This window comes from Erythrolamprus reginae, chromosome 10 (genome assembly GCF_031021105.1).
Source record: "Erythrolamprus reginae isolate rEryReg1 chromosome 10, rEryReg1.hap1, whole genome shotgun sequence".
NCBI lineage: Eukaryota > Metazoa > Chordata > Lepidosauria > Squamata > Dipsadidae > Erythrolamprus > Erythrolamprus reginae.
Window position 1 is genome coordinate 24,545,783 of NC_091959.1, and position 27,963 is coordinate 24,573,745.

The 27,963-nt window shown below is 43.4% G+C and overlaps 1 protein-coding gene across 2 annotated transcripts in view; it reads right to left on the reverse strand.

Moving 5' to 3' along the window:
* IGDCC4 (immunoglobulin superfamily DCC subclass member 4) overlaps positions 1 to 27,963 on the reverse strand; it is a 127,019-nt gene that overhangs the window by 20,566 nt on the left and 78,490 nt on the right. Inside the window, exons 8-15 of one of the 2 annotated variants that reach the window (XM_070762161.1) lie at positions 27,420 to 27,830; positions 18,969 to 19,133; positions 16,428 to 16,565; positions 13,579 to 13,749; positions 13,016 to 13,249; positions 4,808 to 4,915; positions 3,417 to 3,600; positions 2,070 to 2,197 (exon numbers count right to left, since the gene is read on the reverse strand). In XM_070762161.1, coding sequence (XP_070618262.1) covers positions 2,070 to 2,197; positions 3,417 to 3,600; positions 4,808 to 4,915; positions 13,016 to 13,249; positions 13,579 to 13,749; positions 16,428 to 16,565; positions 18,969 to 19,133; positions 27,420 to 27,830 — 1,539 coding nt within the window. The remainder of the gene's footprint in view (positions 1 to 2,069; positions 2,198 to 3,416; positions 3,601 to 4,807; positions 4,916 to 13,015; positions 13,250 to 13,578; positions 13,750 to 16,427; positions 16,566 to 18,968; positions 19,134 to 27,419; positions 27,831 to 27,963) is intronic. The other variant, XM_070762163.1, reaches the window with a different exon arrangement.

The window sequence follows — 27,963 nt, forward strand, 5'->3', positions numbered from 1 at the left end:
CCAGCCCCACATCCATGCCCAGCGCAACGCCAGCATGTACGGCGTCTAGCAACAAGTCTAGCCGCCGCCGTCGGTGCCTCTGTTCCGGAGCTCCGCCTCACAGCTGATCACCCTGCAGCCGCCCCATGGCTACTGCCCAATGCCGCTGCTGAGAGAGAGAGAGAGAAAGAGATAGCAAGAGAGGGAGAGAGAAAGAGAGAGGGAGAGAGAAAGAGATAGCAAGAGAGAGAAAGAGAGAGGGAGAGAGGGGGAGAGAAAGAGTTAGCAAGAGAGGGAGAGAGAGAAAGAGAGAGGGGGAGAGAAAGAGAGAGGGAGAGAGAGAAAGAGAGAGGGAGAGAGAAAAAGAGGGAGAGGGGGGGAAGAAAGTGGAAGGAACGGAGAGAGAGAGAAATAGAGTGAAAGGGAGGAAGAGAGATATTTTTTTGTCCAAACTTTTTTTAGCCCCCCCCCCCCCCCCCCGCTCAATGTTCCCCAGGATTTTGTAAATGTGAATAATGTGCCGCGGCTCAAAAAAGGTTGGGAAACACTGGCCTATCTATCATCAATCTATCTTCTCTCCACCCATCCATCTATCCATCCACCCTTCTATCATCTACCTATGATCTGTCTGTCTGTCTGTCTGTAAAAGTATTATATCTATATCGAATCTATATCTTTATCTATCTATCAATCCATCCATACACCCACCCATCTGTCTGTCCGTCCGTCCACCCATCCACATATCCATCATCAAACTATCTTCCTTCCTTCCTCCCTCCCTTCCTTTTATCATCTACCTATTGTCTACCTGCCTGCCTACCTGAATGAATAAATGAATGAATGAATGAATAAATAAATAAATAAATAAAACCATCCCCATATATTTGCTTGCTACCTCCTTTCTGGAGGTTGACACTTCTTGGAGATGAAGCAGGTGAAGGCTAGGAATGGGGACTTTTTGGTAGCAACTCCCTGATAGCAAAGAAAAGAATTCAACTGAGACAAAATTTATTTAAAAAAATGCAAATGAAGAAGTTTTAAACCAGGGAAATGTGTTTTTCAGTCAATATCTACAATATATTAGTAATCTTGTATTCTGGGGCATTTATGGAGGGGTGTGTGTGTGTGTGTATGCAAAAGACAAGATGGAACTTGAGAAAAGAAGGGCTCAGATTGCACAATTGTACCTTTTGCTGCTAAGTTAAAAAAAGTTTCTTTCCCTTCATTTGGAGAGAATATTTAAAAATCTGTTTAAGCTGTCATTTTTTATTGCTCTGATTGTAACTGATTTTAACTGTACTAGCAACTGTTGTGGCTATTCGGATATAGCAAAGGCTTACATGTAAACATTTTGAAATGGGTGACTATAGAAATAACAAAACAAAACAATTAAATCAATCAATCAATAGATAAAAAAAATAAAATAATGAAATAAATAAATAAGATAATGAAATAAATAAATAATAAAACAAAACAAATACGGAAAAATAAAATAAATGAAATAATAAAATGAAATGAAATAAATATTATTATTATTATTATTATTATTATTATTATTATTATTATTATTATTATTAATTAGATTTGTATTCCGCCCTTCTCCAAAGACTCGGGGTGGCTAATAAAAGAAATAAAATAAAATAAATAATAAAATAAAATAGTAAAATGAAATGAAACAAATAATAACATAAAACAAATGAAACAAACAAATAAAATAAAATGTAATGAAATAAATAATAAAATAGCCTAAAATATAAACAAAGTAGTAAAATGAAATGAAATAAATAATAAAAATTAAATAAAATAAAAATTAAATAAAGTAAAATGTAAAATAAAATAAAGTAAAAAAAATCATTAAGTGCTATACCACATGATTCTTGACAAATGTATCTTTTTCTTTTATGTACGCTGAGAGCATATGCATCAAAGACAAATTCCTTGTGTGTCCAATCACACTTGGCCAATAAAATTCTATTCTATTCTATTCTATTCTATTCTAAAAACCCGGACTATTCTGGGTTTTCTTTTAAGGACTAAAGTTAAGATGCTCCTTTGTATTCCCATCCCAATTTTCATGCTGCTCCACTTACTGTCTGGGAGAGTAAAACACTCCACCACATTCCCAAACGGACTGTCCGTTCTGACGCCATTGGACTGCACCGCAAACTCGTATCGTGTGAATGGTTTCAGACCGCTGATAAGCGCATCCTCTTTAGAGCTACAGAGAAGAAGAAAATATTGCACGAGAGGATGAACCAGGATCACACAAACAGGTGCCCTTCAAAGGCTGGCAAGATTTTGGCAGATTTTGGAATGGTAAAATCATAAAATGCAAGAAATTTAGGGCTGGGAGGGAAAAGGCAGGTCTCGGTAGCCAATAGGGGCCTTCACCAGCTTCTGATTTAGCTTTTGTTTTATCTAAAGGGCTTAAAAACAGATTAAAATCTGGCGGGTCATAGAATCTGACAACTACCCAAAGCAATTTCTCTGGGTTGATCATGAGTGTATAGAAAGTCTAGTCAGGGTTATATCAAAAAGAAAAAAGTAAAGAGAAAAGAAAAGAAAAGAAGGAAGGAAGGAAGAAGGAGGGAGGGAGAGAGGAAGGAAGAAGAAAGAAAGAAAGAAAGAAAAAGAGATGAAGTTTAACAGAGACAAGTTTAACAGACTAACGGAATTGGGAGAGAACTTGTAGGTCATCTAGTCCCTACAAAAATCACAAACAGCTCAGAAAACTAAACATTGGTTTTCCCTTGAAAACGTTTCGCATCCCAGAAGCATCTTCAGAACTGAAGAAACATCTTAGGTGGGAAGTAAAATGTCTTCAAGGAAAAACAAAGTCCAGTTGCCTTTTGGAAAAAGCACCTTTGGGTCAACCATGACCTGGATGCAGTGGTGGGCTACGAGCTTAAACATTAAATTGTGCTTGCTGCCGCAGCTCGTAAATTCTTGCAGGGCCAGCGCGATTTTGCTGCTGCACCTGTGGAGGTAGCAAAATCGTGCATGGAGCCACAGGTGCACCTGTGTTTGGCAAGAGTTTTTTGCTTCCACGCATGCCGAAACACGGGCGCACCTGTGGCTCTGTGCATGGTTTTGCTGCCTCCACAGGTGCAGCAGCAAAATCGCGCTGGTCCTGCAAGAACTTACGGCCGTGTCGGCAATTTAGCGTCCCGGCTCATAGCCCACCGCTGCCTGGATGACTGAAAATCTCTGTAGACACTGTAATATGAAGGTGAAAACATAAATGCTCCCCAATAGATGAACCGAATGGTTCCAATAAGAAAAAGTCTATTTTTAATTCTTTGGTAAGAAAAGCCCCCACATTGGTTCTGCTTCCAACTGTCCACTGCACAACACCAAGGGTACATGCCCTGTGACTTCATTTGCGCAATGCCTCACGATCCTTGTGACATCACACACTCTCCTAAGGATGCTCCTACCTTGTGTAATACATCACAAGCGAGGCATTCTTTAACCCCCAAGGGCTGAATCGCACGGTGTAGTTGACGATCTTCACGCTGGTGAAGTTGGGTTTCTTCCACCGCAGCCAAATCGTTGTGGAACTATTGGAATCAACATGGAGATGCCCCGGAGGTGGCGGGGGACCTTTATGAACCGGAAGATCTGAGATCACAGGAAGAGGGGAGGGGGAAGCAGTGGAAGAGGAAGAAGGGGAAGAAGAAGGGGAAGAGGGAGAAGGAGGGAAAGAGGAAGCAGAGGAGGAAGAGGAGGAACGAGGAGGAGGAAGAGAAGGGGAAAATGGGAAGAGGAACAGGAAGGAGGAGGGGAAGAGGAAGGGGAGAAGGAAAAGGAGGAAGGAGGAGAAGGAGAAGGGGAAGAAGGGCAAGAGGAACAGGGAGAAGGAGGAGGAGGAGGGAAAGGGGAGGAAGAAGGGAAAGAAGAAGGAGGAGGAAGAAGATGGGGAAGAAGGGGGGAAGAAGGGTAAAGAAGAAGAGGAAGGAGGAGGAGGAGAAGGAGAAATTGTTAGGACTGTCCATAACTGCTGGGTTGGCAATATATTGGCTGCAGGTGTTGCAGACTCCCACAAGAGGGAGCTAGAGTTCATAGCTTATGAACCCTCTCTGTTTCGCTTTGGCTACTCACTGTTAGGTTTGCTCTGCATTTTCGCTGCAATCTCTCTGTATTGTAGTTATGTATATCAACCAAAATGTGTTTAGGCTTGATATTTTTGTTCACTGATTATGACAAAGACAACTGGTAAGATAGACTTTGTATTTGGTAATACTTGGACTGTTTATCTGAATATCCTATTTTTCAAAGTAAACTTTAATTCAAGTTAGTGTGACTGTGTGTGTGTGAGTAATTATTCACAACTGATCTCAATATAAATGTTTCTGTGTGTGCACAACCTTGGTAAACAAGGAATACAATAACAGAAATAATGAGAATACATCTGGAGTTATGAATAGAGGTGTGGAAATTCCAGCATCAGTAACAGCCATTGCTTACACTACTAGGTTTCCTGTCATGGGGCTCTACACATCAAATGCTTCATGGGTTCTTTGGAGTTCAGAGAAGCAACACTGGGGGAACTCTCCCAAAACAGGAGCCGTCAAGAGAATGAGCATTCCCACCTACAAAATGGTGGCCATGTTTTACCCAGACAACTACAAAGCACTTGTTTTGAGAACACCCATGTGTGGCTAAATGAGCTAATCCAAAGACCTAACTGCAGATTGCCCTCAACCTCAATTGTGGTCGTAAATTGAGAATCACTGCTAATAACCCCACTTTTTGAGTATGTCAAGCTTACGTCTGAAGCAGTGGCAATTTAAAAAATAAATTCAATATTTAAACAAAAGGTACCTACCAGCTGCCGTGATAGGCACTCGCTCCGTCCTGCCTTTCCACACGGCTGCGTAGCCATCTTCATGCTTGTTGAAAGCCACCAGCCTGATTTCATAAAGCTGTCCAGGAACTGGACAGAGTAAAACAGAGATGCGATTACTGAACAAAATACCAAGAAAGAGGCAAAAGCCAGAAAAAAATTAGTTTAACTTAACTTTGGCATTTTGGCATCCTGCTAGTTGGAAATTATGAAAGTGCATGGAAAAAAGTAGTTGATCTGACATCGCAAAACTATCCCAGTTGGTGCACTATGACCTAAATTTTGATTGTATTGTGGCCAGTGTTCCCTCTAATTTTTTGGGGGGTGGGCGGAAAAGTATAGTGTCTGAGTGGCAGTCCCTTCGGGACTGGGCGGCACAGAAATAATAAATAAATAAATAAACAAACAAACAAATAAAAAACCCACCCTGTTTTGCCTCAGAGAATTTCAAAATAAAATACTGTAGTGTGTGTCTATAACAGTGAGCTCATAATAGGGCAACTCTATCAATATCAAAATGCCACTTAAATAGTTGAGCTAGTTTCAAACTAGATTTTGATTTTCTTTCTCTCTTCCTTACTCCCATTCTTTTTCTTTCTCTTTTCCTTCCTTTCTTTTTTCTATCTGTTTCCCTCTCTTCCTCTCTCTCTCCTTCCCTCTCAGTCTTTCCCTCTCGGCTTCTGGGCAGGTTTGGAAAACTCTGAGTTGATGATGACTTTTAAGTGAGCGATTGCTCACTGCTCAGCTTAGAGGGAACTATGATTGTGGCCCACCAGTGGCCTGTGCAACTAATAGCGGATCCTGTTCGAGAGAAGACCGACTTGGTGATGTGCCAGCAGCCGGTGCAACTGGCACCCGAGTTGGACAGTGGGAAAGCTGGTAAAGACCCTGTGCCAGAGGTAGAGTTTCAGCCAGGGCCTTCGGAACTTCCAACACCTCTTGACAGTGATGAGGAAGAAGAGGTTTCTCCTTTTCTTAATGCACGAGCATGCAGAGCTGTGGAGTACAGGAGTGGTTACTCCAGAGGAGGTTTCCTCGGGAGTAAGACTTGGGGCTAAGTGGCCACTCCCCTAGTCCACCTTAGGACAGCAGAGGCAGCTGAAAGGCTGCAGGAAACGACGTTTCAGAATCGTGTATCTGTCATGAGTACCTCATGTCTAAGAAAATCTCTACTCTGTTTTTCTGCTTCGTCCTGCTTATTGAGAAAGACTTTTTGCCAAGCCTTTGTGAGATAAGAAGAAATAATTGCATTGGTCCAATTTAAGACTTTGCTGAACCTATGCCAGCTGCTAATAAAAATTAATTAGCAACCAAGTTTTTTGGATTGCTTTAAGATTTGTGTGTCTCCACTACTAAGCCAGTTAATAGTAGTGGTTTATTGATTAAATTAAGTCCGTCCAAACTATATGTTTGTTACATTCTTAACTGGGGCAGAACAGATGGTAGTATATTCCCTACTCAGCCACGCCATAAAAACATAGAAAAGTGGAGTTAGTAGAGACCTGAAAAATCACCGCTGGCCTTTTGCCTTGTGCTGGAAAACCAAGTACAGATAATTTTCAACTCACAACAGTTCATTTACTGACCGTTCAAAGTTAGAAAAAAAGTTACCTATTATCATTTTTCATAATTATGGCCTTTGTAGCATTCCCCGTGATCAAGTGATCACAATTTATTTTTTATTTTTTCGTTTTTATTCACAAATAGAAAAACAATACAATTCAAAAAGAATAATAAATGACTATTGCTAACATATAATTAAGAGAAAGAAAAGAAAGGATAGGGAGAAGAAGAAAAAAAAACCTAGCGAAAGAAGAGAAAGAGAAACGGGAAAGATGGACAGAGACACAAAAAGAGAGAAAAGAAAATGGAAGAAAAAGAAAAAGAGAACAGAAAAAGAAAGGTAAATGGTTACATAGTACGTCATTTCCATTTTGTTTGCATTCCTGGTGAATTAAAAAAGCAACAATAATAATAATAATAATAATAATAATAATAATAATAATAAATAATAATAATAATAATAATAATAATTTATTAGATTTGTATGCTGCACCTCTCTGAAGACTCTCTATATATCTCCTTATTGCTTTATCTCCGTATATCAGTTGTTTACATTTTTATTGTGTTATTTATAGTTATCAATTATATCCATATATTATAAAGTAAAAGTCTTTCTCTTGTTTATTTTGTAGTACAGGTGAGCTATGGGTGATCACAATTTAGATGCACTTGTGACCACTGCTGCGTCCCAATGTCATGATTCCCTTTTGTGACCTTTTAATAAGCACTAACTCAATGGGGAAGCCACATTCACTTAACCAACCAGGTTACTAACTCATCAACTACAAGGATTCACTTAACTGTGGCAAGACAGTTCATTCAATGGGGCAAAGCTTCACTTAACAACATAAAATTTGGGGGGTGATTGTGCAGTAGCGGGTTGCAGCCGGTACAGGGCAATATGGCGTCCCAGTAACAAAAATGGAGTTCAGCTTCAGCTTCTGCCCATGCACCAAAAGTGAAATCTAGTGTGTGGATGCGCACAAGTGAGATTTTGGCACTTTTTGCCAATTTTTTGCTTACGCGCATGCACAGAAGCAAAAATATCGATGAAAATAGCTGAACTCTGATCACGTGCCTGTCCTCACACACGATTTCACTTCCGGCGCATGCGCAGAAATCTAATCTCACGTCAACATGCGCGTGCCTGCCCGCTGGATGCCTGTGTGCCTGTGCCGGTCACCAGGATCATTCTGGTAGCACCGGTGACAGGGAGCCCTTCACTGTGATTGTGGTCATTAGTTGAGGACTATCTGTACACCCAGAGGTGGGCTGCTAAGGTGGAACGGTGGCGTGTGCTTGCCCCCGTGGCTCTCAGGGCTAGCAGAGCCCAGCATAATTCTGCTACTCCGAGTAACCACTCCGAGTCCTTGGAGAGGGGCGGCATACAATTCTAATAAATTATTATTATTACTGCACCTGGACAGGGAGCGAAATCGCACGCAGACACACAGGGGCGCCCAAGGCTGCCCAGGTGCAGTAGCAGAATTGTGCTGGACTCCGCTTGCGCTCCGAGCCGCAGGGGCGAGCACACGTCACCGTTCCACCTTAGCAGCCCACCTCTGTGTACCCCTATTCTTAAGATGCCTATGGAGATTCTCGGTTATCTAGCTCATGGCTGTCTCAAAGGTGCTTTTTCAAAAAGCAACTAGACCAGTGATGGCAAACCTTTTTTCCCTCAGGTGCTGAAAATATATGTGCCCACACTATTGTGTCTGCGCGAGTGCCCACACCCACAATTCAATGCCTGGGGAGGGCGAAAATTGTCTCACCTGGAAGCCCTCTGGAGGCCAGAAACAGCCCATTTCCCAACTTCTGGTGGGCCCAGTAGGACCGTTTTTCACCATCTCCAGGCTCCAGAGGCTTCCCTGGAGCCTGGGGAGGGCAAAAACGCCCTCCCCTATTCCTTCGGAGGCCCTCTAGAAGCTGAAAATGCCCTCCCAGAGCCTCCGTGTGCTGAAAATCAGCTGACTGCACACACATGCCTACTGGAGCTGAACTATGGTACGATATGGCTCTGAATGCCCCGTGACACCCATGCTACAGGTTCGCCAGCACTGAACTAGACTTCCTTTGTTTTTGTCCTTGAAGATGTTTCGCTCCCCATCCAAGAAGCTTCATGGGTTCTGGCAGAGTGGCGATGGGGACGGAAAGGTCATGTTTCTTTGGTCGTGAGAACACTCCCTGAGAGCTTTTGAGGCCACTTGGCAGTTTATCAGGGCCACCGGAATCAGAGTGCAAATGGGTGTGGAACAGAGGTGCCATTCAACCAGTTCGGGATTGGTTCGCCCGAACCCCTAGCGGAACCACGCCCAGTTTAGCGAAGGGGGGAAAAGTTCCGATACAACATGTGACGATATGAGTTTGACATTCCCGCTGTAGAGCAACACTTCCCAACCCCGTGAACTTTAAGATGGGTGGACTTCAATTCCCAGACTTCTCCAGCCAGCCCCGCTGCATTTGGAGCAAATTGGAGCACATTTTTGGGGCATGCCTGGCTGGGGAATTCTGGGAGTTCAAGTTTTACACCTGTCTTAAAGTTCCCAAGGCTGAGAAAAAAAATGGAAACAAAGAAGGTTGACAGCAGAAAAAAGACCTCATGGTCCGTCTAGACTGCCCTTAGACTATTTCCTGTATTTTATCTTAAGATGGATATATGTTTATCCCAGGCATGTTTAAATTCAGTTACTGTGGATTCACCAACCATGTCTGCTGGAAGTTTGTTTCAAGCATCTATTGCTCCTTCAGTCAAATAATATTTTCTCACGTTGCTTCTGATCTTTCCCCCAACTAACCTCAGATTGTGCCCCCTTGTTCTTCTGTTCACTTTCCTATTAAAAACACTTCCCTCCTGAATCTTATTTAACCCTTTAACATATTTAAATATATTTAAACATACTGCATTTTAAAAATCTACCAGACTAACCAGGGAAAGGCAGATCCTGGTGGAGCTTTTCTTGCTCTTGTTGAACCACAATGGGAAGCAATTTTGGTGTTCTCTAATTGTGGGTCAATGGCGCACAAGGCCAGGCCACGATCTCCTCCGAAAGCAGAGAAGCCAAAGTAGGGCATTGAAATGGCTTGCTTGCCTGCTGCCAACATAGAAATGGGGCAAGCTTTCTTTTTTCACTTTCTTAATCCAATTAAATAATTGCACGAGGCCGGTTCACCGCTGCAGGCTGCCCCTTACCCTCCCCCCCCCAGGCCAGTTCAAAAAGAGTTTGGCAAGGAAAGAGGATCCGGCAACTGCCAACTCTGGCCAATTCTGCATTCGACAGCCAAAAGACCAGCTGTTTCTGCCTTTGGCTGGCTTCTCCTTTTCTCCTTGCCTTGTTGAAAGATATTCTTTAAAAACTGTCCTATAATTTGATCCCCCACCTTTCTATTTTCTATTATTTTCTATTTTCTATTATTTTCTATTTTCCATTCTTTCTCTCTCTCTCTCCCTCCCTCCCTCCCTCTCTCTCTCTTTCTCTGTTTTATTCAGAACAACTGCAATGGCCCAGAGTTTACAAATAGAAAGAAAATGGGGCCATTGCTTTTTTGGAGCCCCCAGTCGCTCGTTCCCAAACGGTCTTCCCCTCCATCTCCCCTCATTAGCTTGCCCGATGAAGCCTTGCTAATTAAGGATGGGTCTATTCACCGCCTCTGGTTCAAGGCAGCCAGCTCTTTCTCACTTTCACAAAGCAGCCTGCAAACACCCCCTGTGAACACTGCCAACGGTGTCCCTCCTGCTTTGGCTGTATTGCGGGCAGGATGGACTGGGGTGGGGGCGGGAGGGCGAGGAGGAAGGGGGGGCGGCGGCTGGCTTCCAGCTTGCCTTCCCCACCAGGAAAAAAGATGGAAAAAAAGGTCCAGCCACATTTGCATCCGGAAGAGGAATCACATTTAAGCGCCCCTTCTCTGCTGGGTCTGCGCATTGAGAGGTTTTTGGTGGGCTCTCAAATAAGGAGGGCAGCCACAGGAGCAGAAAGACGAAGGGAGAAACGGGCGAGTGGCTTTGGAAGGAGGGCAGGGAGCAGGGGAGAAATTCTACCAGTTTGGACTGGCTGCCGGTGAACCGTTAGTGGACATTTGAGCTCCTCTCAGTTCACACAGGTTCTATAGAACTGGTAGCAAATCGCTTTGTGACATCACATAACCGGTTCTGCTAGTGTTGGATCATGGACACTGCCATGGGTTTTCTTTGGAATTTTCTTTTTGAAACTTTTTTTTTTTGTGAACTGAAAAAAGTTCACAAACTTTTGAAAAAGGTTGGGAACAATTAACTAGTGGAACAGAAGGTGTAGTAGATGCTTAGTCCCTGCAGCTTTTTAAGAAAAGGCTGGACAATCAGTTGTCTGAAATGGTCTAAGGCAGTGATGGCGAACCTATGGCATGGGTGCCACAGCTGGCACGTGGAGCCACATCTGCTGGCACCCGAGCCATTGCCTCAGCTCAACTCTAGCATGCATGTGCACAATGCCCAGATGATTTTTGGCTCGTACAGAGGCTCTGGGAAGGTGTTTTTGGCTTCCAGAGAGCCTCCAGGGAGATGAGGAGGGCGTTTTTGCCCTCCCTGGGCCCCAGGGAAGCCTCTGGAGTCTGGGAAGGGTGAAAAAAGAGAAGTTAGGAAACGGACTGTTTCTTGCTTCCAAAGAGCCTCTCAGGAGGCAGGGAGGCAATTTTCGGCCTCCCCAGGCATTGAATTATGGGTGTGGGCACTCGTGCAGGCATGATAGTGTATGTGCATGCGCTTTCGGCACCCAAGGGAAAAAAGGTTCGCCATCCCTGGTCTAAGGTCTCCTGCTCTAGCAGGGGGTTATTATTATTATTATTATTTATTAGATTTGTATGCTGCCCTTCTCCGAGGACTTGGAGCGGCTCACAACAAGAAAAAAAAAGTACAAATCCAATATTTAAAAAACAGTTTAAAATCCTTAACATAAAAACAATCATACATCTCATGCAGACCATACATAAAGTGGAAACGGCCCAGGGGAATCAATTTCCCCATGCCTGATGGCAGAGGTGGGTTTTGAGGAGTTTGCGAAAGGCAAGGAGGGTGGGAGCAATCCTAATCTCCGGGGAGAGTTTATTCCAGAGGGTTGGGGCAGCCACAGAGAAGGCTCTTCCCCTGGGTCCCGCCAGACGACATTGTTTCATCGACGGGACCCAGAGAAGGCCAACTCTGTGGGACCTAACAGGTCGCTGGGATTTGTGTGGCAGAAGGCGGTCCCGGAGATATTCTGGTCCGATGCCATGAAGGGCTTTATAGGTCATAACCAACACTTCGACTAGTGACCGGAAACTGATCGGCAACCAATGCAGACTGCGGAGTGTTGGTGTAACATGGGTATGACTACAAGACCTCCAAGGTCCCTTCCAGCCTTATTCTGAATTGTTCCAAACGGCTCATAATACGTTTCTCACTCAGCAACCTACAGTATATTCAGACTTCAATTGTGGTTGTAAGTCAAGGAGTGCCTGTATGTAACATGGATGCCTTCTCTCCATAAACAGACCTAAAGCGGACAGTCAGATCCTATAGAATCAGCCTTCTCTGGGTCCTGTCAGCTAAGCAGTGCCGGCTGGTGGGACCGTGGGGAAGGGCCTTCTCTGTGGTGGCTCCAGCCCTCTGGAATCAAATACCTCTGGAGATTCGCACTGCCTCCCACCTCCTGGCCTTTCAAAAGGCTTTAGAAACTCAGCTTTGCTGGCAGGCCTGGGGCCGTTGAGTGAAAATACCTGCTCCGGCCAGTAGTGTATTAGTGGAGTGGATGAGTGATGAACAATTGTCTTTTAATATTAGGGGGTTTTATATTGTATTTCAGTTTTTAATTCTGTACGCCACCCTGAATCCACTGGAGAAGGCTGGTTGGGCGGTAGGAAAAGCAAGTAGGATGCTTCGCTTCATAGCTAGAGGTATAACAAGCAGGAAGAGGGAGATGGTGATCCCGCTGTATAGAACCCTGGTGAGACCCCATTTGGAATAATACTGGGTTCAGTTCTGGAGACCTCACCTACAAAATTGATAAAATTGAACGGGTCCAAAGACAGGCTACAAGAATGGTGGACGGTTTTAAGCATAAAACTGATCAGGAAAGACTTCATGAACTCAATCGGTATAGTCTGAAGGACAGAAGGGAAAGGGGGGGACATGATCAAAACATTTAAATATGTGAAAGGGTTAAATAAGGTTCAGGAGGGAAGTGTTTTTAATAGGAAAGTGAACAGAAGAACAAGGGGATACAATCTGAAGTTAGTTGGGGGAAAGATCAAAAGCAACGTGAGAAAATATTATTTGACTGAAAGAGTAGTAGATGCTTGGAACAAACTTCCAGCAGACATGGTTGGTAAATCCACAGGAACTGAATTTAAACATGCCTGGGATAAACATAGATCCATCCTAAGATAAAATATAGGAAATAGTATAAGGGCAGACTAGATAGACCATGAGGTCTTTTTCTGCCGTCAATCTTCTATGTTTCTATAAATTTGATTAAACAAACAAACAAACAGACTGATTGATTGATTGATTGATTGAATAAATAAATAGATCAATCTGAAAACCAACAGTTCATTTGGATCCCCTTTTCAGTTGAATGGTCCATCCACCCTTGTAGAGCACTTTCCGAGAAAGCTTACCTAATGGTCTCAGCTCGTGTTGCTTCGCTTTCTTCTTCAGTTTGATGGGCCCGACATCCCGAAGACGGTTCCCTCGGCCTTCCAAAGGCGTCTCCATGCTTGACTCCTCGGTGGGTATTTCTCGGTAATACAGCTTGTAGCCTGAAATTTGTCCGTGGTTGGGTGGAGGCTGCCAAGTTATCAACAGCGAGTCCATTTTGGCTTGGACCATCAACTCGGTTGGGGCAAAGAGAACTAGGAAAAAGGGAGAACAGAATCGTGAGACGCTGCCCAACTGACCAGGTTAGTCTCAAATTCATCGGCATCGCCATAACTGTTCCCTGTCCTTGCCTTCTCAAATTTGCCTCGAGCGATAAATCAATGACTCAGATGTGCCAACATGGCTCTGCTAATAAATTGAAATTTGAGCAATGCTATGCCTGGGACTCTTGATTTAATTTTGAATGCTATTTGGAACCCTGGCAGCCTGCGGACAACTTGAGAGCCAAGCCCATCTCTTATTTCTGTCTCCACTGCTGGGTCAAGCCTGGAAGGATCCTAAGGTACAACAAGAGGTCGCTCACCATGGGTTTGGTTGTCCCGATCGGGAGTGCGGTGCTGAGTCCATTCTGATGGAGCTCCGTAGCCCACACTGGTGCTCGCAGAAATCCGAACTTTGTACATTTTGTTTGGCTGTAATCCGTAAAGCACCAGCTGGGTTTCATTCCCACTGAGCTCCGTTGAGGAAATCAGGTCTGCGAAGGGGGGAAAAGAGCTCAAAGATTATTTAGGTCACCAAATATAAATCCAATAAATATATTAAGTTAAAATCTAGTTAGACAACCCTAATCCAATAGATCAAGGGTGTCTAACTAGATGATAATAACAACAACAACAACAACAACAACAACAACAACAACAATAATGATGCTGCTGCCAGGGGACAGCAGAATTGAGGAGAAGCAGCTAGAGAAATTAGTGAAATACGAAGATCTAAAAATCGAGCTGCAACGACTCTGGCATAAGCCCATGAAAGTGGTCCCAGTGGTACTTGGCACGCTGGGCGCAGTGCCAAAGGATCTCAGCGGATATTTGAAAACCATCGGAATTGACAAAATCTCCATCTGTCAATTGCAAAAGGCCGCTTTACTGGGATCGGCAAACATAATTCGCTGCTACATCACACAGTCCTAGGTGCTTGGGAAGTGCCCGACTGGTGATGAAATAAAAAATCCAGCATAGTGATCTTGTTTGCTGTGTTGTATTGAAATAATAATAATAATAATAATAATAATAATAATAATAATAATAATAATAATAATAATTTATTAGACTTGTATGCCGCCCCTCTACGGAGACTCGGAGCGGCTCACAACAAATGATACAGAAATAGAAATATAATATTAAAAACAATTATATAAAAATTCCAAACAACCCATACATGAAATGGAACAGCTAGGGGTATGTCAATTTCCCCAAGCCTGGCGACATAGATGGGTTTTCAGAAGTTTGCGAAAGGCAAGGAGGGTGGGGGCAGTCCTAATCTCTGGGGGGAGTTGATTCCAAAGGGCCGGTGCTGCCACTGAGACGGCTCTTCCCCTGTGTCCCGCCAGACGGACAAGCCAGAGAGCCGCATCAGGATTGCGTTTGACCTTTGGGGGGGGGGCAGGGTGTGTGTGGCCTGCTCAACGTCACTTGTGTCGGGGGTGCCTGTGGTGGTCCAAGCGTCAGGGGATTCCTAATATTGCCGGTGTGCTGTGCGTGCAGCTTCAATTATCTTGAGAGGAAGCATGCGCAGCCCAGCATGGTTTTGCTTCTGCACATGTGCAGGAAGCAAAATCTCACCAGGGGATGCGCGTGTGTGTGAGATTTTGATGATTTTGTTTGCTTACATGCATGCACAGAAGCAAAAAAAGGGCTCCAAACTTGGCAACTTTAAGACTTGTGGATTTCAGCAGAGCTGGCTGGGGAACTCTGGGAGTTGAAGATCACATGACTTAAAGTTCCTAAGTTTGGGATGTTCTAGAGCAGTGATGGCGAACTTTTTTTGCCTCTGTGCCAAAAGGGCGTGAGTCTGCATAATAGCATGCGTGCCTGCCCATACCCATAATGCAATGCCCTCCCTTCATATATGTACACAAAACCTCATTCCAGGGGGCAGGGGAGCCCGTATTCACCCTCCCCAGGCTTCAGGAAAGGCTCTGGAGCCTCAGTGGAGAAAAACGGCCCCAACGGGCCTACCGGAAGTTCGGAAATGAACTTCCAACTGGGCAATTGAACCATTTTTCACCCTCCACAGGCTTCAGGAAAGCTTCTTGAAGTCTGAGGAGGGCAAAAATGGCCTTCCCACACCCTCCGGTGTGCCAAAATTCATCTGGCCTGCATGTACATGTGCATTGGAGCTGATATAAGGCAACACCTCACGTGCCCTCAGATATAGAAACATAGAAACATAGAAGATTGACGGCAGAAAAAGACTTCATGGTCCATGTAGTCTGCCCTTATACTATTTCCTGTGTTTTATCTTAGGATGGATATATGTTTATCCCAGGCATGTTTAAATTCAGTTCCTGTGGATTTACCAACCATGTCTGCTGGAAGTTTGTTCCATGCCTCTACTACTCTTTCAGTCAAATAATATTTTCTCATGTTGCTTCTGATCTTTCCCCCAACGAGCCTCAGATTGTGTCCCCTTGTTCTTGTGTTGACTTTGCTATTAAAATTAATATTATATGGTTCCATGTGCCACTTATGGCACGTATGCCATAGGTTTGCCATCACCGTTCTAGAGTGTTGTGTATACTCCTGTTCAGCTTGGGGATTTTTCAGATTCTGATTGAGAAAGTGGTTATAAATTAGTGGGAAGGCCTGATTTACAGGCAGAAAAAGAAGCAGGAGACCAACCACAGGGCATTTCTATGAGTTCAGATTCAAGTGAAGGAGAAGCAGATGCTAGATGGGTAAATCCTTATTTCAGACGCTTGCAGAGGCGAAGAGAGCAAGTGTCAGGGAAGAAATATTAAGGAGAAGAACGGGTTAATTAATTAAGTAATTAGTTTGTCATGTCTGGGTGTCAGCGTAAGAGAAGAGTTGAGTTGTCAATCTGCTGTTAAGAAATATGGAGGTTTTTTGAAGCAGCTCCGAATATAAGCTATGCCTAGCCATAAATCTTAGAATGACTTGTGGAATGTTTTAATGACTTTGATGTTGCCTTGCATACTGAAGTTTAAGATAAGAGATTAGCGCTGCGTGCCGAGATGATTCAGTGTGGATCAAAGGAAAGAAAAATAAAGATGATATGGTGTTTTACAAATATATTCATTTAGCAATCCTTTATTCCAATTATCAGTGGCCTTAGCCGAAGACCAGAACATAGAGTGTCAACAACCCACCATTCCATATGATAAGGCCCCTCAAACCTTCTCTTTCTCACCTTCCTTGAGAGAAGCATACTCAATTTTGTACTTGACGATCTTTCCGTTGCTCAGTTCTGAAGGGAGAGGCAGCCATGTTGCCTTGATGTCAGTCGGGGTTATACCGGACAGGAAAATCTGAGGGGCTCCACCAGGAACTGAAAGTGAGCCACAAAAGAGATCATGCCACCTCAAAAGGACCATCAGAGTTATAGCGGTTCTGCTCAAGAAGACATCTTTCGACTTGGAGGGCTGTGTCCATCCAGGGATATTGTTCAGGGGTGAAACTCAGCAAGTTCTGGAGAACCGGTAGCAGATTTTTTTTTGTAATTTGGGGAAGTGGCAAATGCCACCTTTGGCTGAGTGGGGAAGGAATGCACATTTTGCAATATCCTTCCCCCTGGAGTGAGGAGGGAATGGGGATTTTGCAGTATCCACAAGGGAAGTACAGAGGGGAAAGGAGAGAGAGAAGTGGAGAGGAGGAGAGGAGCAGGAGAGAGGGAAGGAGAGGGAAGTGGAGAAGAGGAGAGAGGAAAGGAAAAAGGAGGACAGGGAAGGAGAGAGGGAAAAGGAGAAGGAGAGGAGGGAAGGAAGGAGAGGCAAGCGGAGGAGAGAAGGGAAGGAAAGGAAAGAGAAGGAAAAAGACAGACGGTTGTTGTAAAACTGAAAATGTGATGTACTAGAAAGGAAAACGCATAATAAAAACATTTATAAATAAATAAATAAAGCCCTTCATGGCATGGGTCCAGAGTATCTGAGGAGCTCTCTCACCCCAATAGTTTAGGTTTTATTGGATTTATAAGCCTGATGGACTCTGGGCAGGATACAATGATAAAAACAATATGCAACAATTGAACAATCCAATACAAAAACAGTCATCACATTTTGGGCCAGAGCAGAGTACTATGGCTCAATGGCCCCAGGCCTGCTGGCAAAACTATGTTTTTAAGGCTTTCCGGAAGGCCAGGAGGGTGGAGGTGGCACAGAACTCCGGGGGGTAGTTGGTTCCAGAGAGCTGGGGCCGCTACAAAGAAAGCCCTTCCCCGCATCTCCGCCACCCAACACTTTTTGGTTGATGGGATCTAAAGGACAACCTTGTGGGCTCTGATCAGCCTCTGGGAAGTATGAGGCATAAATAATCCCATAAATAATCTGGTTTTATGCCATTTAGGGCTTTATAGGTGATAACCAACACCTTAAATTGCATCCGGAGACCGATTGGTAGCTACTGCAGCTCACGGAGGGTTGGAGTTATGTAGCTATACCCGGGCACACCCACAACAGCTCGCACGGCTGCGTTCTGGACTAATTGAAGTCTCCGAATGTTCTTTAATAATAATAATAATTAATAATAATTTATTAGATTTGTATGCTGCCCCTCTCTGAGGACTCTGAGCGGCTCACAACAGGAACAATAATATTAAATTAAATACCAGTTTAAATTACTACTAAAAAGCAATCAATTCTACACAATCATGCCACTCTCAAATGCTAAAGTCAGAAGGGTGGGGGAGAAAGTTAATCCCCCCATGCCTGGCGGCATAAATGGGTCTTCAACATCTTGCAGAAGGCAAGGAGGGTTCTGGTCTCCGGGGGGAGTTGATTCCAGAGGGCCGGGGCCACCACAGGAAAGGCTCTTCCCCTGGGTCCTGCCAGACGACATTGCTTAGTTGATGGGACCCGGAGAAGGCCAACTCTGTGGGACCTAATTGGTGCATTGAAGTAGTCGAGCTAGCCAGTCCCACCTACGCTGGTAGAAAGGACATTCTGCAGACCCCATCAAGGGGTAAAGGAATTCTGGCTGGTGAGGTCCAAGTGGAGAGCCATCTCTCCTGTGGCTCCTGCCCTTTGGAACATCTTGCCCACCATGGTGAAACCCATAGCAATCCTTCTAACCATCCATAAGAGTCTGAAGACTTGGTTCTTCCCCCTGGCCTGGGCTTGCATATCCAGCTCCCTACCATCTTTTTAATTGTTAAATTATTACTATTATGATTATTTATTGGTTCAATGTTTGATTGGGTTTTTTTAATGTCTGGAGATTCGCAAGTCTTCCAGGTCACGGCTGTCCCAAAGGTGTGCTTTTCCAAAAGGCAACTGGACTTTCTTTGTTTTTGCTTGAAGATGCTTCGCTTCTCATCCGAGAAGCTTCTTCAGTTTGGACGGAATGGAGGAGGATGGAAGGATTTATATTGTCAATATCAATCTTTCCATCCTCCGCCATTCTGTCAGAACCGAAGAAGCTTCTCGGATGAGAAGTGAAACAGCTTCAAGGAAAAATAAAGTTCAGTTGCCTTTTGAAAAAGCACTTTTAAGACTTTGGTTTTAAGATTTATAAGCTGCCCAGAGTTGCCTCCAGCTGAGATGGGTTGGGCAATTAAATCTAATAAATAAAGAATTCACTCAATTTTCCCAACCACAAATCACCTAGACCCATTTCAGCCTAGTTGGGCAGCTCATGGAAACCTGTCACCTCCTGACCAGGTAAACCCTGGATTATTTTCACCTCCAGTTTCAGATGGCCCTAAGGGCAGATTTTTCTCAGTTTCTGTTCTACAAACCATCCTCCAGAGTCTGCACATTTATGGACGAGGAGGTCCGGCTAGCTCCGAGCTGGGAGTAGGCCACCACGTAGAAGATATAATTGGTGTTGGGCTCCAAGTCTTTCACTGAAAACTCGGTGGTGTCGTTATTCACCGCAAACTGGTATTCCATGTTGTCAGCACCTAGAGAAGGCACACAACGCTGTCAGACAGAAAAAAAGAAGAAGAAGAAGAAAGTTTTGTTCTTTCTTTAAACTAGTTGCTTGTGAGATGTTTATAAAAAGGCCCTGCACAATTTTCATCCTGGGGTTTTTTCTTTTTAATGAGTTAAACATGTCAGGATGGTAGCCACAACTCTGCAACGGAAGCCCCAGCATTTTACAAACGTGCATCACGTACGAAAAAAGCTGTTGACTATGTAACACTCTCCTTTAACCTTTTAAACATCTAATAATGTAATGTAATGTAGTGTAGTGTAGTGTAGTGTAGTGTAGTATAATAATATAATATAATATAATATAATATAATATAATATAATATAATATAATATAATATAATATAATATAATATAATATAATATAATATAATATAATATTATTATAATAATACAATATTATGATGCCGGGGTGGCGCAGCAGGTAGAGTGCTGTACTGCAGGCTACTGAAGCTGACTGTAGATCTGTAGGCCAGCGGTTCAAATCTCATCACCGGCTCATGGTTGACTCAGCCTTCCATCCTTCCGAGGTGGGTAAAATGAGGAGCCGGATTGTGGGGGCAATAGGCTGGCTCTGTTTAAAAAAAAGTGCTATTGCTATCATGCTGTAAGCTGCCCTGAGTCTAAGGAGAAGGGCGGCATAAAAATCGAATTAAAAAAATAATAATAATATAATAATATAATCTGATGTGATATGATATGATATGATATAATATATAATATAATATATAACATATAACATATAACATAACATAATGTAATAATGTAATAACGTAACATAACGTAACAGAACCAGTGAAGCGCTGCCTGTCCGGCGGGCACACGCGCACACACCAGGGTGAGATTTGGATTCTGCTCATGTGCAGGAAGCGAAAACTCACGAGGATGCTCACACATGTGAGATTTTGCCGATTTTAGGTGACAATCGGCGAAATCTCTCTCTCTCGCACCTCCTCATGTGAAATTCCGCTTTCTGCGCATGCCCAGAAGCTGAATCTCATGCAAGTGTGTACATGCACACATCAGAAATGCAGAGATGCAGGCACACTTCCATTTTTCCAACCGGGACTGTGCACTGGACCGCCCATGCAGCCGCCCACTACTGCAACGTAACGTAACATAATATATAACGTAACATAATTCGGGACCGCCTTCTGCTGCACAAATCCCAGCGACCGATTAGGTCCCACAGAGTTGGCCTTCTCCGGGCCCCGTCGACGAAACAATGTCGTCTGGCGGGACCCAGGGGAAGAGCCTTCTCTGTGGCGGCCCCGTCCCTCTGGAATCAACTTCCCCCTGAGATCAGGACTGCCCCCACCCTCCTTGCCTTTAGCAAACTCTTAAAAACCCACCTCTGCCGCCAGGCATGGGGAAATTGATTCCCCCTGGCCGTTCCGTTTTATGTATGGTTTTTTTGGGGTGTATGACTGTTTTTATAGTAAGGGTTTTAACTGTTTTTTAATAATTGGATTTGTACTGTGCTTTGCTGTTGTGAGCCGCTCCGAGTCTCCGGAGAGGGGCGGCATACAAATCTAAATAATAATAATAATAATAATAATAATAATAATAATAATAATAATAAAGTTGGAAAGGACCTTGGAGGTCCTCTAGTCCAACACCCTGCTTAGGCAGGAAATCCTACCACCACTTCAGACAAATGTTTATCTAATATTGGAGCTTTCACAACTTCTGGAGGCAAGCAGTTCCACTGATTCATTGTTCTGTCAGGAAATTTCTCCTCAGTTCTAATCAGCCAAGAAATAGATAGCACGAATTCATCTCAGCAAGCCGAAGATATTAAAAAGGCAGGGTGCTAATTGGAAAATTAAGGTAACACTTTCATTACTGCCCTCTCTTATCACCTCAAAAGGTGATAGACCATTTTCATTTATCCAGGAGATGGAAAATCATTCCTTGCTCATGCAAGGAAATAAGATTTAACAAGACCATGAAGATGGTTGGACTAGAACTTCCAACTTCCAAGAGTCTTTTTAATAAGAGCACACATATCTTATTGTTTTCACCAAGTGCTTAATTCAATTCCTTCGGTCTGCATCCCACTCTCCTTTTACTGTGTTGTAATAATTAACCAATGTATGAATTACAAGTCTGATTAAAAGCTGCTCGGGGAAGAGTAATTTGCACCAACGGTGTCAGAAACCTTCAACAAGTCTGCTATTGAGCAATTAATTATTATTTACGGGCCTTTTGTGAGTGCGTATTTTGTGTTGTAAATTAATCAGGTCTCGTGCACCATTCATCTATAAACTGTGTTTCTCTGTAGAAAGGCAACCACAGGCAGTCCTTGACTTATGACAAATTCACTTAGTGACCATTCGAAGTTATAACGACCCTGAAAAAAGTGACTTATGACCATTTTTCACACTTATGACCATTGTAGCATCCCCCACAGTTACAAGATTTATATTCAGATGATTGACAACTGACTCACATTTATGACGTGTCTGTGGATCACAGGATCCCCTTCTGCGATCTTCCGATAAACTAGATTTATTTAATAACTGGGTTACTAATTTAATGACCACAGTGAATCACTTAACAAACATGGCAAGAAAGGTCGTAAAATAGGGCAAATTTCTCAGCCACTTCAATTTGGGGCTTTAATTGTGGTTGTAAGTTGAGGACTATCTGTATTATGTCTATAACGGTTGTTTTTATTTTATTTATTTATTTTGTCCAATGCACAATGAGAGTTTTAGTGGGGAGATATATGTGTGTATATACACACACACACACACACACACACACACACACACACACACATACACATAGTAAAATACATGATGAAGGTTATAGAGGAGATACTCATAGTAAAATATATCTATGAAAGAATAGAAAAGAAGATATAGTAATAGAACATATCAATGAAAGAAGAAGAGAGATAGGAATAGAAGAAAGGTATAGGAGATATAGGGGAGCAATAGGACAGGGGACGGAAGGCACTCTAGTGCACTTGTACTTGCCCCTTACTGACTTCTTAGGAATCTGGATAGTCAACCGTAGATAATCTAAGGGTAAAGTGTTGGGGGTTTGGGGATGACACTATGGAGTCCGGTAATGAGTTCCACGCTTCGACAACTCGGTTACTGAAGTCATATTTTTTACAGTCAAGTTTGGAGCGGTTAATATTAAGTTTAAATCTGTTGTGTGCTCTTGTGTTGTTGTGGTTGAAGCTGAAGTAGTCGCTGACAGGCAGGACGTTGCAGCATATGATCTTGTGGGCTATACTTAGATCTTGTTTAAGGTGTCTTAGTTCTAGGCTTTCTAGGCCCAGGATTGAAAGTCTAGTCTCGTAGGGTATTCTATGTTGAGTGGAGGCACCTTGTCATTTGCACCTTAGCAAGATACAGTGATACTTTTACTTAAGAACGCCTCTACTTAAGAATTTTTCTAGATAAGAACTGGGTGTTCCAGATTTTTTTGCCTCTTCTCAAGAACCATTTTTTACTTAAGTTGTTTGTTGTGAGCCGTTCTGAGTCCTCGGAGAGGGGCAGCATACATATCTAATAAATTATTATTATTATTATTATTATTATTATTATTAAGAACCTAGGCCCGCCGGGAAAAAATTCCCAGGAAATTTGAGAACGGCATGAAGGCCCAGCCAGTTTCCTGCCATCCCCCCTGGGTTTCTCTCTCTGGCGCAGTGTATGGGAGGCAGCCTTGCGCGGAGTGTATGGGAAACGTGTGCTCCTCTTCACCGTCTCAGAGTCTCTCTCTTTTTTTTTTAAGCTTTAAAGTTTTGAATATTTTTGATTCCCCTCACCTCACCTTCTTCCTTCGGCAGTGACTGTCCTCCTCCACTTCTTCCTCCTCCTCCTCCTCCCACCCAAATTCCGAGCTTTTATTTCTTCCCTAATGGTTTTGCATGCATTGTTTGCTTTTACATTGATTCCTCTGGGAAAAATTGCTTCTACTTAAGAACATTTCTACTTAAGAACCTGGTCACGGAACAAATTAAGTTCTTAAGTAGAGGTACCACTGTACTAAGAATGATAGAGGGCATCCAGCGATTGCTAGTAAACTATTGTCTCCTGATTTTCCCAGAAATGAAAATAATATCACCAAGATATTGGCATTAGTGGCTAGTCCTCACTGTCCACCCCCATATGAAAATGAATACAAGGACCCGCCTTGAAGCCTGTTTTATTACTCTCTCATAAATCCTTCAAAACGTCCATAACTTCTCAGCTTTTACAAGATGCTCCTTCTTTGATTATTACTTTCTACTTTGGATGGATAAGTGCATTAAAAGCTGTTCACGCCAACCCAATTAATCCATTCAATTAACAATCAACTAAGTGCTTGATGTCCTGGATCTCCTGTGTTTAAAAATTTATGCTTTCCAACCCACAGTAATGACTTTAAAGACTGCATTTCTACAGCATCCTCCCTAGCGAAGAAGCTTAGGAGAAACATTGTGGTACTCTTAGATACTTATTTAAAGGTCATCATTCAGAACAGAGGAGGTAAGGGGAACTTGAGAATAACCCCAAAAGTGGGTCAGCCAAAGCCAAAATACTATGACATTCTGTTTTCCTAGTTGCCAAGCATAGAAACATAGAAAGATTGATGGCAGAAAAAGACCTCCTGGTCCATCTAGTCTGCCCTTATACTATTTCCTGTATTTTATCTTAGGATGGATATATGTTTATCCCAGGCATGTTTAAATTCAGTTACTGTGGATTTACCAACCATGTCTGCTGGAAGTTTATTCCAAGCATCTACTCTTTCAGTAAAGTAATATTTTCTCACTACAGATACAGAAAGCCCACAGCTGATCTGAGCAGCTCCTTCTGATCACATGCTAACAGAATAATATGTATGAGTCCCAGCGACCGGTTGGCCAAACAATGTTGCTTGGCCGGGCCTAGGGGAAGAGCCTTCTCTGTGGGGGCTCCGGCCCTCTAGAATCAGTTCCTCCGGGAGATTCGCACTGCCCCCACCCTCCTTGCCTTCTGCAAGAGTCTTAAGACTCCCCTATGTCGCCAGGCTTGGGGCCATTAGGTCTCAGCCCCCTGGTCAACAAAATGCGATATATGTTGTATGATTGAACTGGTATGATTGATTTTTAGATATTGGATTTTTAGATTGTAATATTTTTTTTTAAAAAGATTTGCTGTTGTACTGTATTGTTATATTATATGCTGTTAGCTTCCCTGAGTCCTCGGAGAAGAGTGGCATACAAATCAAATCAATCAAACAAACAAATAAACAAACAAATGCTGGACTCGATGGGCTTTGGCCTGATTCAGCATGGCTCTTATGTTCTTATGTATGGTTTCAAACAATCAATCAATCATAAGAGTTGGAAGGGACCTTGGAGGTCTTTTAGCCCAACTCTTTGCTCAAACAGTTTGTTACTATTAAGATTTGAATTGCAAACCTTCACTCCTTTACATTTTATGCCTCCCTTCTCCTTAGACTCTGGGTGGCTTGCAACATGCTAGCAATAGCAATTCTTAACAGAGCCAGCCTATTGCCCCCCACAATCCGGGTCCTCATTTGACCCACCCGCAAGGATGGAAGGCTGGGTCAACCTTGAGCCGGTGATGAGATTTGAACCGCTGACCTGCAGATCTAGCAGTCAGCTTCCGTGGGCTGCAGTGCAGCACTCTACCTGTTGCGCCACCCTGGCTCATCATATAGCATACGGAATAACAGAATTGGAAGGGACCAGGCGGGGATTGCTACTTACTTCTGCCAATGGTGCGCTTCCTGCGGAGCTCTGCATCCCTGGAGTGCATGCGTATGCATCTGTGCATGTGCAGGAAGCAAAATCTCATATGGGGACATGTGTGTGCAGAAGAAAAATATCACTGAATATCCCTGAATATCACAGAAATCTATCTCTCCACACAAGAATTTGCTTCCTGTGTATGCACAGAAGCAAAATCTCATGCGGATGCATGTGCGCACATCCTGGGGATTGCGGAGCTGCACGTTCAGCTCCATTTTCGCTAGTGGAGCTATGATGTGGCCCGTTCCAGTAGCAACTCCAAAATGCAGTCGCACGAGCAGTTTTGGGCCTTCCAAGACATTTGCCCATATCTCGTCATCACTCCACAGACTGCATTGGCTGCAATTGTGTTTCCGGACACAATTCAAAGTGTTGGTGATGACCTATAAAGCCGTACATGGCATAGGACCAGACTATCTCCGGGACCGCCTTCTGTCGCATGAATCCCAGCGGTGAGGTCCCACAGAGTGGGTCTCCTCAGGGTCCCGTTGACCAAACAATGCTGGCTAGCGGGACCTAGGGGAAGAGCTTTCTCTGTGGGGGGCCCGGCCCTCTGGAATCAGCTCCCCCCGGAGATTCGCACTGCCCTCACCCTCCTCGCCTTCCAAAAGAGCCTAAAAATGCATGGGGTTACTAGATCTTCCCCCTGACCAATGAATGTTTCTTAGTATGATTGTTGAATGAATGGTAATGGAAGTTTTTAAGGATTGTTTATATGTATTAATTGGATTGATTTTATTATTGTCTCTTATATATGTTGTGAGCCACCCCGAGTCCTCGGAGAGGGGTGGCATACAAATCCAATTAAATAAATAAATAAACTCACTACTGGAAGGGACCTTGGAGAACTTCTATTCCGACCCCCTTGCTCAAGCAGGAGACTCTACACGAGTGTTGGCGAACCTTTTAGAGACCAAGTGCCCAAACTGCAACCCAAACCCCACTTATTTATCGCAAGGTGCCAACGCGGCAATTTAACCTGAATAATGAGGTTTTACTACCTAAAATAATGATAAACAAGGCGGAGTTCAGCTAACTGTTCTAAGAAAAATGTGGTAGACACACTTTTATGCGCCTTCATTTTTGTCTGCTTTTGAAATATTACATTTAGCAACAATTAAAAATAAAAACTTTTGTAAAAACTTTCCCTCCCTCCTTCCCTCCTTCCCACTTTCTATTTCTTTCTCTTTCCCTCCCTCTCTCCCTCCCTCTTTTCATCTCTCCCTCTCCTCCCCCCCCCATGGAAGAAACACACTGGAGTTGGGCTGGGGCAACGGTGCCCATGCGCCACCTCTGGCACCCATTCCATAGCTTCGCCACCATTGCTCTACACCATTCTGAACAACTGGTTTTCCACTCTCTGGAGGAGGCATGCCAGTGGAGGAACCACTAGTTAATTTTTCTCTCTGTCAGGAAATTTCTCCTTAGTTCTAGGTTGGCTCTCTCCATGATTAGTTTCCAACCGTTCCTTCTTGTCCTACCAGGTTATTATACAAAGCTAATCATAATCCCTTATGGGGTGGAATCTGGGCAGCTGAATGGAGCTAGCAGAGTGTTTATGGCCAGATCATCCTTCTGTCATCAATGCGGAGTTTTGTGCAGTAGATATATTCTCAGTGTGCCCAAGAGAGAGAAATATCTGCTTCTACCTAGGATCAAACTCACAGCCTCCTGATAGTAAGGCGGAGAACTCCACCTCTAGGCCACCGCACCACTCCTATTACACTGGGGAACAATTTGTAACACAATTTCTGTTGAGCATTGATTTTTAAGCTTTTTTATAGTTAATTAGGTATGCTGGTTTCAAAACTGTAGTTAGTTTTCTTCTACCACATCAAGTTTTTTTCTCTACACCTTATATATATATATAATAAACTTAATTAGGCAACATGAGCATCAAATTGCATTTTTTACATAGATATCTTCCTAACTTCCCGGAAAATCTTGGTGCAGTCAGTGATGAGCAGGGTAAGCGATTCCACCAAGATTTGAAGGTCATGGAGGCCCAGGATCAAGGTAGATGGGATGTACGTAGGATGGCTGACTATTGTTGGAGCATCAAGTGAGAATATCCACAGATTAAACACTCCAGAAAAAGATATAAGCAATTTTTTTTTACCTTAATACGTAAAATTACTGTTCGATTAAACAAACAACTATTTGTATGAACACAATTTAACTTGCAGCAACTATTATAGCCTTTGCATGAATAAAATTATTCTTTGTAAATGGTATATCTGGTAAGTTTTTACTTTCCTTTATATGAACAATTTGTTTGACTTTTGAGGGTATCCTGTAGCTTAAAAAGTTGACGTGATAGACAAAAACTGTGGTTATTTTTGGATCCAGAGGCCAAAAGTTAATTGAAAACAAATCACAGATTTAAGACAACAAAATTGTGGTTCCCCAGTGTTATACATATCTAATGCACCCCTATTTTCTTGCATTAGGAGTAGCCGAAAGAGCTAAGATCTTTAGGATACCAGAAACGCACCAAAGGCTTTTTGGTAATGAAGAGAGAATCCAATAATCTGCTCACTGTTGAACTCCGGCCGTTCCCAGGATACCAAGACAGTGGTGCTGGACAGAGAACTGGCCAATACTCTCTTTGGAGCGCTGGGCAGGCCTTCACGCACGATCACCTCTAGCCTGGCTGTAGCACAGGCCATGCCCAGGTGATTTTCAGCCACGCACTGGTAATATCCCGCGTCGTCCATGCCAATCTGGTTGATCACGAGGGTACCGCTGCCCTGGATTTTAACCCGTCCTTTAGACTGTAGGAGCCTTCCATTCCTCATCCAGTGTATGGCGGGCAATGGTTCTCCTTCTGCTTTGCAGACAAACCTCGCGGTGCTGGCCCGGGTGCGAGAAATTGTTTCAGGTGCTTGGGAAATCATAGGAGGAGCTAGGAATTGGGGGGGAATAAAAACACCAAATGAGCATGGCAGCCAATTGGAAAGTCTTCTTCTTTTCAAAGTGTGTTTTTATTTTTTAATCAGGGCAACTTGGCCTACTCAAATATGGGATGGAACATATTG